This window comes from Agrilus planipennis, unplaced genomic scaffold, assembly GCF_000699045.2.
Source record: "Agrilus planipennis isolate EAB-ADULT unplaced genomic scaffold, Apla_2.0 scaffold324, whole genome shotgun sequence".
Taxonomy (NCBI): domain Eukaryota; kingdom Metazoa; phylum Arthropoda; class Insecta; order Coleoptera; family Buprestidae; genus Agrilus; species Agrilus planipennis.
In genome coordinates this window covers 170,790-182,588 of record NW_020439055.1, presented here as the reverse complement: position 1 = coordinate 182,588, position 11,799 = coordinate 170,790, and the positions used below count along the sequence as shown (strand labels likewise).

At 37.7% G+C, this 11,799-nt stretch overlaps 1 protein-coding gene across 2 annotated transcripts in view; it reads right to left on the bottom strand.

The window, feature by feature from the left end:
* Positions 1-11,799, bottom strand: part of LOC108742156 (FERM and PDZ domain-containing protein 2-like) — a 152,892-nt gene that overhangs the window by 40,509 nt on the left and 100,584 nt on the right. For both annotated transcript variants that reach the window (XM_018477221.1, XM_018477222.1), the window contains exon 3: positions 2,260-2,420. In XM_018477221.1, coding sequence (XP_018332723.1) covers positions 2,260-2,419 — 160 coding nt within the window. In that variant the 5' untranslated portion in view covers position 2,420. The remainder of the gene's footprint in view (positions 1-2,259; positions 2,421-11,799) is intronic.

Genomic DNA, 11,799 nt, shown 5'->3' with positions numbered 1-11,799 from the left:
ACATGATAAAACATAATACAATCCAACCCAAGTAAATCTAGCGCAACCTAACCTAACCTAACCTAACCTAACCCTGTCAAACTTGCGCCATGCTACCTTGCCGTACGTTTCCTTCCTTACCAACCACACCTCACATGATAAAACATAATACAATCCAACCCAAGTAAATCTAGCGCAACCTAACCTAACCTAACCTAACCTAACCCTGTCAAACTTGCGCCATGCTACCTTGCCGTACGTTTCCTTCCTTACCAACCACACCTCATATGATCAAACATAATACAATCCAACCCAAGTAAATCTAGCGCAACCTAACCTAACCTAACCTAACCTAACCCTGTCAAACTTGCGCCATGCTACCTTGCCGTACGTTTCCTTCCTTACCAACCACACCTCATATGATCAAACATAATACAATCCAACCCAAGTAAATCTAGCGCAACCTAACCTAACCTAACCTAACCTAACCCTGTCAAACTTGCGCCATGCTACCTTGCCGTACGTTTCCTTCCTTACCAACCACACCTCATATGATCAAACATAATACAATCCAACCCAAGTCAATCTAGCGCAACCTCACCTAACCTAACCTAACCCTGTCAAACTTGCCCCATGCCATCTTATCGTTATATTATTTATTGGAGTATCGGTTCGATAATTTATTATCGGGGCTTTTGTTCGGTGATATTCAGTCTGGAGATATTTTGTCACGGGGATATTTTGTCTAGGGATATTTTGTCACGGGGATATTTTGTCCAGGGATATTTTGTCACGGATATTTTGTCCGGGGACATTTTGTCGGGGGATCAAAACGCCTGATACGTGCGTTTGACAACGTGAACGTAGATTATATCTCGAAGTCTCTGGGTTCACCAGTCGCTGTCGAGACTTCAAGATATAATCTACTACTGAGGATGTCAGCCGCAGTAGCTGACGAAACGTCTGAACACAACAGTTCACTTAGACCACGGCCCTTCAGCCCGAATCTTCATTCTACTATGGATTCCGGCCGTGAAAGCCTTTGTTCTTCTGTAAGGGTGCTTTTGGGATACGGAATCCTAAAAATGAGATACGTCCACGGTTATCTGTTCTAATCAGTTTAATAAATCTGAATCTCCCATTGTAAATTTGGGTAAATAGAACACTATTAGCTTGAAAGTCAAATTTGAAACGAGATCTAAATTTTAAGAGTAAAGTAAAACACGAAAACGCCTTCTATCATAAAAAGATTATACCTATCGGTTAAAGGGTGGGATTAAATTTCTTTCTACGTCAACCATAAAATGCACGTAATATACCATTATCTCGTTCTTTCATAAATTACCCCTGGGGTTAAACGGATCTTTTTGCTTGAATGCATCCAAAATCGTTTGGACACTAAAAGGCGAGAATAAGTGTCTTAAGTTGATGTCGGAATTGAAGTTGAAGGACTACCTATTTGAATTCCCCGCTGCGTTCCCATAAATTCGAAACGTCAATAATAATTTCCACCGATTCTATTGCTACCCTTTAAATTACATTTCCAGTAAGCAAAATTCAAAGTATATAAAAATGGTTATATGATGAAAAGGAAGCATATATTTGGGAAAATGTAACTTATTTATGCGTATATTTAAAGCATTTTTTGTGGATAAATATCCCAACTCTAATAATGTCGTTCGCACTAGTTTCATATACAGTCTCTATAGGGACCGATCTTTTATTGCTGGTTTGGTCATAAAAGATGCGCCGTTTTTACGATTAAATACAAAACAGTTGCTTTTCGCAGAATTTTGTTTATATTTATTAGGCCAAAGAAAGCCATAACTCGCGAACCCCTCCGACCTTTCCTCGAATCATCAGATTGTGACCCTGGAGAATTTCAATAGGCGTGAGTACGAACCACCACCTACGAATTGATCAATAAAGACTGTGCTCTCGATCTCTCAATCAATGATCACGCGTCCAGCTTTGTTACGTTTTGATCTATCTTAAGAGTAACAAGATTACACGCTATACCAGTTGATTTGACTGTAGTGAGAAGTACTCAAAATGATAGAAAAAGATTCCCATCTGTATCACATTCGGTATGATTTTACTATGCCGTATTAGTAGGCCTAAATTGTAGAAGTGTAGAGTATGAAAGTCAAAGATAGAAGGACGAATATTATAACGAAATAATATGGTTTTCTTTCTTTGTTGCTCCATTAAGAAAAGAAAATGATTGTCATTCTCTTTTTGAAATACACTTCATTATTTAAAAAAAGCTAATAGACTTACCGGAAAGGAAGAGATCTTGAAGGGCCTGAACTGCTTGGTATAACATGGCCCATGTTTCTGGTTCTGTTAAACCTTTGGGCCTAGCAATCAATAGATCTCCCAACGCAACTCTCGGGTAATGCCCTGAGACACTCTCCCCAAGACTGTGAGCTTGAAGCATTCTGAAACAAAAAAGGAAGCAAATTATTTTATTCTAAGTAAAGATATAACTATTGTTTCATAATTTTTCCAGCAAAGGATAACGAAAGGGCAACTCGCTTTTAACAAAGAGACATCACTTTATACATGTTGGCTCTTTTATATACTACACAAGCAAATATTTCCTTCGTAGCATTAGCTACTGGGGAAACACCCTCGTCCAGTTTCAAAAATAAGTCCAAAGAGGATTCTACCATTATTTCATATAATAATAATAATGCTATCTTCCCCAGCCCCGCCCGACTTTTATAAATTATGTATATCACTTCCCTAACAGTTGACCAATTCTTTGAGTCTATGAATGAAAAAGATAGACCTCGACACTTTGCAATCCACATATGCCACCCATATCCACCGACCGCTACCAAAATGCCTTTGAGCATTCAGTAAAGTGATTTTCGTTTTAGGACTGACATGGTACTACCCTGAAGAATAGTTTTATTTTTTGATAATCATCTCATAAGGTCGTCAGTCCTAAAACTGGTTGGACACGCACCTCCACTCTTTCCTATCCTGAGCTAATTTTCGCATTTCTGTAAAACTAGAACAACCCATATCCTTAACTATCTGCGAACAGTAATCTAATCTAAGCCTACCTCTAGTCCTCTTAACTCCTGTTTCTGCTCCTAATATGTCTCTGACTAGATCTTTATGGCTGAGTAGGTGTCCTACCAACTTATCTGACCTATTTATTCTTCTGTTCTACTATAAGGATACCGTGGACCTCTTCACTTCTAACCTTCTTTATCCACGGTATCCTCATCATCCGCCTATAATATCACATTTCGAACGCTTCTAACCTTTTCCGCCGCGCTCACTGTCCATGTTTCGCGCCGTGCTCCAAATATATACCTTTAAAAACCGTTTTCGAATTTGTAAATTAACCGTTGGCGAGCATAGAAGTGACTTCTTTTTATTAAAGGCGACACGACCCTGCGCTATCCTCTACTCTATATCCCTACTACTCCCTCCGTCCTGACTTATCTGACTTCCTAGATATCTAAAATCAGCCACTTCTTTTAATCTTTCGTCTCCTATCTTTATAATCGCTCCTTTCCTACTTTTTATTCCCTTGCATATCAGTATATTAGTTTTACTTTTATTTATTTTTATACAATACTGTTGTGTCAATACCGCTTCCATTTTATTTAAAGCTGTCTGTAACTCCTCCTTGCTAAATGCTAAAATACTATAATATCATCTGCAAATCTTAGCTTTTGCCCCTATATATCTATCCCTACAGTTGTACTGTCTTTAATGATGTTTATCGCGTCTTCGATGGATAGATTAAAAGGTAGCGGTGACAGTGTGCATACTTGTCTGACTTCCTTCTTAATACGTACTTCTCTACGTTGCTGCTCCAGCTCTGTAACTGCCTGTTGATCTTTATACAAATTATGTATCACTCTTCTATCTCTGTAACTCATTACTAAATTTTTATGTACATTTAACACCTTGTCCCATTTAACATCGTCATAAGCTTTTTCTATATCTACAAATCCTATGTACGCACTCTTTCCTTTTGTTATCGTTTTCTCTATTTTCTTACCCTTAAAGCTAGAAAGGCCTCTCCAGATCCTATATTTCTTCCATCCTTTTCTATACAATTTTAGTGAAGACTTTTGACGCATGGGAAGCTCAGCTAATTGTTCTAAATGTCTCGCCACTATCCACCTCTCTTTTTAGATATGGTTACTACCACATTCCGTTTATAATCCTTCGGGACTTTCCCCGTCTCATAAATGTGTCTAACTAGCTTAAACATACGACCTGTTGTCCTGCATGTTTTAGAATTTCCCCCTGTATCCCATGTACAGCTGGCGCCTTATTATTCTTTAAATTTTTAATGCTACATCGAACTCTTCTCTCATTATGGCATAACCTAGTTCATCTATCTCCACACTATCTTCTTGTGATCTCACAATATTTATTAAAACTTTGCGATAACGATACCATTTCTTTTCCCAAGCAATGCAAATCTTTCGGCATATACTTCTAATGTTACTTGAATCAAAGTTGAACATGAAAAACGCATCATAATCATCACAAAATAATTGCGAAATTTATAATCCAAGCTGCCATTGAACCCTGCGTGATGACACTTGAAACGTATTGCCGTTCGTGTATTTCTGCAGGAAACTGAAATGTGTACTTTTCACTTTTATACATGGCATATGTACAAGTATATACATACGTAGGTGGCATGGTAGGTGGATATTTGAATGCATATCGCAGTCGACACCACGCGTGGTAACTTCAATTGTTTCCTCGAGTAAAGGCGCAGAAGCTTGCGGAACAACGGCCTCTGGGGTGTCGGGCTTTTATCACAACCAGCCATAACGTTAAAGCGTGGTGGAAAATTACTTTATACGTATAACTAAACTACATGCTAAATAACAAAAGAGGAGCAACTCAGAGCGTAAACGAAAATCACTTTGCTGAAATTGTATTCAGTCGTTATAAAGAAGATCGTTAATTACTACAAGATATTTTCGCATTAAAAATTCGCAGTTCGTTAACTTCAATTTGCGAAGACTTTGTTAATAATCTTGCCGACTGTGGTCGACAATTTTAAAACTGTTTAGTTTTTTCGCAAGGAGAAAACAGTAATTTTGTCAATTCAGTAAATTGCCGAAAAACAAAGCCAAAATATATAAAAGACAATTATTTTACTTTGCATTTTGGAGGAAGACTCGGTTTGAAAAGTAAAATTGTGTCATATTTGCTTATCCATTCAGTGCCACAAACTAATAACCAAATGGAGATTTCTTAGGCTTTCAGGTTATCAATGTATAGTAGTATTGGATATAGTTTCACCGAATTGAAAAAAATTCGAACATTATCGGTGATGCCAAACACTTTTTAACACTTTTGTTAAAATATATATAAAATGCCTTAATATAATAACAGAACACCTCTCCCAGTGATACATTATGGATCTTGAACATTCCGTAATGCTCTCAATTATTTTGGTCCAACTTATCCTGGAACATTTTACCTAGAGACATGAGAGCATTTTAACCCAGTACAACGTTAGAATCATTCAAGATTATTCTATTATTCACTTATTCTAAAATGGTGTTTGATGGTCAATAGTCAACTCGCAAACCCCCATACCCACCAAACTAAAAATATTTTGAGCACTATACGAAATTTCAAACATCTTTTATATATATAAAATGTTCTAATATAAGGTGTTCTGAATCTTCCCTCCCTAATCATAATGGTTATAGAACATTCCAGAATGTTCTCGACTCTTCTGGCCTAGTTAGTAAGTTCTAACCGAGAGCAATCCTACATAGATTCGAGAAGATTATTACTGAGGACAACGCTAGCAACATTTAAGAGCATTCTGGTGCATTCTTACTTATTTTAAAGTGGTATTTGGGGGGTCGATAGTAGACCCGCAAACCCCAACACCCACGAATGTGGAAAAATTTCGAGCATTATAAGAGATTCCATAGTTTTTGGAACACTGGTTCAAATACATATAAATACTCTAATACAGTGCCAGAGCACCCCCTCTCCACTCATACTTAATGGTTCTACAGCACTCCAGAATGTTCTAGAATCTTCTGGTCCAGTGAGTAAATTCCAGCAGGGAGCAATCCAAGATAGATTCGAGAAGATTCCAACTGAAGACAACGCTAGCAACATTCAAGAGTATTCTAGTCCATCCTCACATATTTTAAAGTGGTGTTTGGAGGTCGATAGTCAACCCGCAAACTCTTACACCCACGAAATTGGAAATATTTCGAGCATTACAAAAGATTTCACAGTTTTTGAAACACTGGTTCAAATATATCAAAATACTCTAATACAGTGTCAGAACACTCCCTTCCCACTTATACATACTGGTTCTAAAGCATACCAGAATGTTCTAGACTCTGGTCCAGTGAGTTCCAACCGAGAGCAATCCACGATAGATTCGAGAAGATTCCGACTGAAGACAACGCTGGCAACATGCAGGAGCATTCTAGTACCTCCTAACTTATTTTAAAGTGGTGTGTGGAGGGTCCATAGTCAGTTCCCAAACTTTAAACATTCTTTAGAACATTTTTGTGGAAAAAATATAAAATACTCCAATACAGTGTCAGAACACCGCTCATCATACATAACGGTTCTGGAGCATTCCAGAATGTTCTCGACTCTTCTGGTCGAGTTAGTAAGGAATTTTTGAGGGATTACGATACCTCTCTAGAAACTCCTAAGGATTAGATGATCAGTCAAAAAAAGTGATCGTGTGAGCGTTCCGTTTTTTATTCTAAGACAACTCCACGAATCAGATCTAATACAATAGGAAGAACATAATGCATGTTTTTCATTATCTTGAGTTATTGCATGGTACAATCATTAAAATCTCTAGAAATTTGAGTTATTACATTTTCGCGTAATTTTCTCGCTTTTCCTTGGAGAGACGGTTTATGATAATTCAGCTATGAGAATTGCTTTTTTACGACGATGTAAGTCATATTTTAAGTTTTTATACGAGCGCAGACTGTACGCCCCGTATTAATAACATAAATTAAGGTTAATGTTCGAGGGAAGAAATTAAATAACGTTCGTAAGAATGAAACAGAATAGCCACCTTTAACTCGAATACTAAAATTATTCTTTCTTGAATACATAAACAACAAAAAATTCCGTCGTTTCTGGTTTCCATTCCTCACCCTCAATTTTTTCCTAATTAAATTATGAAAATAAACACCTAAATAGGGTCGCTATATTTATTATTCCTTAACAATTTTTCAAAACCAAATGCAAAGGAAAATGTAGCTTTGTTAGCTTTTAAATGGTGCTGGATTTCATACGAAAGGTTCTAAATTTTTACTTATTACTTGAAGAGCTCCTAATGCTATTTAAGCTTTAAAAGCTCTTCAACTTTAGAAACTCTTCGAATGATAAGTAAAATTTCTTAAGTTTTAGAGCTTTTTCAACAATTCGCTGATTTATAAAACATGTAGGTATTATGGTGAAGTATGCACCTTCACAAATAGTTTTACTTTGACCACAGTTACCATAGAAGACCTTTTTATTTAACCTAGATAAGGACACCAACGTCTTTAAACACTTTTATTTTGAAAAACCTAAATTAGACAGCAGTGGTTTAAATTCCACCATCATCATCAACATAAGGTCATCAGTCTTAAGACTGGTTGGACACGTACCTCCACTCTTTCCTATCCTGAGCAAATCTTCGAATTTCCCTAATACAACAACAACCCACATCCTTAACTATTGGCGAGCAGTAATATAACTTAGGTCTACCTCTACCTCTCTTAACTCTAATATGTCTGACTAGACCATCATGTTTGAGAAGGTGTCCTACCAACCTATCTCGCCTATTTTTTATTGACTTATCTACTTTAAACCCGAAGGGTCGAGTGGAAGGCAATCTTCACCTTTTCAGAATTATGAGAATGGGGAGTGATGATTGAAGAGGAATAAATGAGACTGAGTAAATAAAGACAGAAGAGAAGTGAAAGCACATGGGTGGAATACTATTACCCCAGCATTTGGCTAAATGATCCAAGGAAGTCACAGGAACTCTTGCATCAAGGAATTAACCCGGTGTCCTTTTTCAGCTCAGCAAAAGTGGAGTCATTGGATATCCCTTCCACGTTTTGATGTTTTTTAGGGTTCCGCACCTCAAAAGGAAAAAAGGAATGCTTATAAGATTTTTGACGTGACAACGTCTTATATAATTCGATGGAGCCGGCTGTACGCACGAAAAAACATGACTCGTGCGGCGTTACCTCGCTCTGAGGCGTTCCATTTAAGGCTTGAAGTGCAAGCGAGAGCGCGGAACGAGCGACAAAGAGGCACAATCGGCCTCCGCGTTCGGCAGCGTTCGACATCTTCCTACTCGAGTGAGCGATGCGTCCGCGTGGACAGCTGCTATACAATAATACATTTCCATTTACCTCCTTCTCTATATCCATACAAAATATCTATCAAACAAATAAAATTAAAATTTTCTTTTGAAAAATGAAACCATTCCATCAGTATTTTCTTATGACGTTGTCACGTTCAACTATCGTCAGTAAACCGACTTTACAGACAACCAATTTTTTCGTTGACCGTCTCCCTGTCAGTCAAAACCCTTTTTCTCAGGAACGTGTGGAGGTATTAAGCTGAAATTACTTCCAAATACCGAAGTCTACAATCCCAAGAAGCTACGAAAATATCAAAGTTCCAAGTCAATCCACCAAAAGATAAGTAATACCGTTTAAGCCGCATCAGGAAATTTGGCAAGAAATGTTTTATAGAGCAGAAAAATCCGAAAACTGTAAATTTATAATTACACCACAAAAATTTTTTTTTTATTGTAACATTGTAATTATATGTTTTGGGACTGAGGGCAAACTAAAAACATACTCGGAAAAGCAGAATTCACTATTAAACCCAACAAAAAATTGTGCTTGGTTAGAGTGAAAAAGATTCAAAGTAGGGGCAATTCGTCTGTGTCAGATTCTTTCTTTTTAATAGTAAACTACCAGTTTAAGCTGTGTATTAATTAATGACATACATTTATTATTACTGCTGCTAGAATTGCCTGCTTGCAAAATTAATATTTTTAATTCTTAGCTTCGTTGACACCATAACATAAAAGATTCCCGTAAATATTAACCACCACACAAAAAAGTTATATTTATCAAAAGATTTAGATTATTATTCATATTCAGTGTAAGGATCAGCAGATTAACCATTTTAGATATTTCTTTCTTCATTTCTTGTGGGTGGCAAGAACATTTTTCATTTATATTTAAGATGTTGTATCACCACAATAATATATACGAAGGGATGCGGGGAGAAATTGGCGTTAGAATACACTCAACCATGTTTAGTTCAGGATCTTTCTTGCTAACGACAGTTGTTAACTTGATTTCATACGAATCAAAAACATAGCATATGGTTTACCTACTTCGATTATAGATAATGTTTCTTTGAAATCAGAAACAGGAGATTATGTTATGGTGGGTTATCTCATACAGGCATATGCTGACAAAATGGCAAAGGCCAGTAGGTGAACTGATGTTGTAATGATTCGGATAGGATGGACGCAATTTCATATTCTAACACGAGGGACAAACTGGATCGTACCAAGAAGCAGCAGTTCAGGAAGTAAAAGAAGTTTTAGAAGAGGTAAGCTCCGACAGCCATCTCATGGTCAATCTAACGTGGAAGACGAGATGACAGTGCTGCACGATGGAAGAAATTTCGTAATCCTCCTCGTCACATTCATTTTGAAGACATCATCTCCAGCACGAAAGCAGCTATCAAGCATCTATCGTACGAGGACGCCGAAAGGATACGGATCGAGACGACCAAATATTCTCAGGAAAGTAAAGCCTCCCAGAAGCAACCTGACGAAGGCGAGGCATTAGCACTGCGAAGCCTAAACAAGGATCAAGATATTATCATACTTCCAGCTGACAAAGGAAACGCAACCGTTCTTTTGAAGACCGAGGACTACAACAGGAAGATTGAGATTTCTTGGACCCGGGAAGTCACAAACCCTTGAAGAAAGGCTCAACGCAAGCAAGACTACGGCTTGCCAACCGACTCATCAAGTCATCCTCCCTACCTGAAGACATCCAAAAGCGTATTCTGAGGACGGAAGCTGTTCAACCGATGCTACATGGATTACTCAAGATCCACAAGGCAATGTTCCTCTGAGACAGATAGTAAGCGCTTCCCACTGACTCATTGATCCACTTTAAATGATGTCGACTGTCTGCATACATACGTAATATAAACCTATAGGAACAAGGATTTACTCTAGACTGGCTATACATATATAAACATCGTCAATCACACTTAAACTAATCTAAAAAAAATTACATAGAATATGAGAGTAAAAAATACAAAATAAATACAGCTGCTAAGTAGCACCTGATTGAATGCGGTGTTGTAATGTCACAATTTCCTGCGTGATCCTGCCAGGGCCGGACCGGCTCTTGCCTATACTTTCAAATACGTTTATCTCGAAAATGGTAGACTTTCTAACCCCCCAGCATTTATTTAATATTATTGTTTTTTAATGCCCTATCACCTCCTGTAAGCTTGCTAGTTATTTCAGAAATTCTCTGTACATGATACAGTTTGTTGATTTAAATCGACCAAAATGCGTTGATTTTCTCTACTGTAAACATAATTTTCATTCCAGTAGTAAGTTGAGAGTCCGTCAAAATATAGACCAAGATAATGTAAGAGAGCGTGTTTATGTAAAGGGTTCCTTCCTTGCGCCGCTGTGGCAAGCCTACAGCCTTCTAATTAGAACGTTACAGAGCAGTTCGAAATTATTTCGGAACGCTAGCAAACTTAAATGAACAAACCGCAAACGAAAATGTTCATCAAACATTATGTATATTTGCAGATACACGTATGTATATGTAACATGTACGTGTACGTGTAAACATTTGTTCAAATACATATATGGTAGCGGACACGAAGTTGTTTAATTTGTGAATCGAGAAGTGGACGTGCGAACGTTTTCGTTTCGGCGGCAAAGAACGGCGTGGACAGCAATTTCAATTTAATGCGAAATTCTTGGGAATTGCTCTGCCAAACGCAACAGTTAAACTTTTGTGAGTCGACTTTATCGCTTCATGTCGAAAGGATTTGGTTTTATTATACGATTACAAACGCGAAGAACATTCCAATTGGCTCCACCACAATATGTACTTCCAACCAGATTAAGAACGCATTTGTTATAAGTACAAAATACTTGTATAAAGGTAAACGTATGTCATGATAAAGAAGTATCTACACAACGTCATCATCATCATCATCATCATCATCCTAAGGTCATCAGTCTTAAGACTGGTTGGACACGTACCTCCACTCTTTCCTATCCTGAGTTAATCTTCGCATTTTCCTAAAACTAGAACAGCCCACATCCTTAACTATTTGCGAAGAGTAATCTAATCTAGGCCTACCTCTACCCCTCCTAACTCCTGTTTCTGCCTCTAATATGTCTCTGACTAGACTTTCATGCCTGAGAAGGTGTCCTACCAACCTATCTCGCCTATTTTTTATTGTCTTCCATAGAGTCCTTTGTTCTCCTATTCTTTCCAATAGCTCTTCATTTCTAACCTTTTCTACCCACGATATACTCATCATCCGCCTATAACACCACATTTCGAACGCTTCTAACCTTTTCTTTTCGGCCGCTCCCACTGTCCACGTTTCGCACTCGTACAAGCCGTGCTCCAAACATACACCTTTAACAACCTTTTTCGAATTTCTAAATTAACGGTTCGCGAGCATAGAAGTGACTTCTTTTTATTAAAGGCGACACGACCCTGCGCTATCCTCTGCTTTATATCCCTACTACTC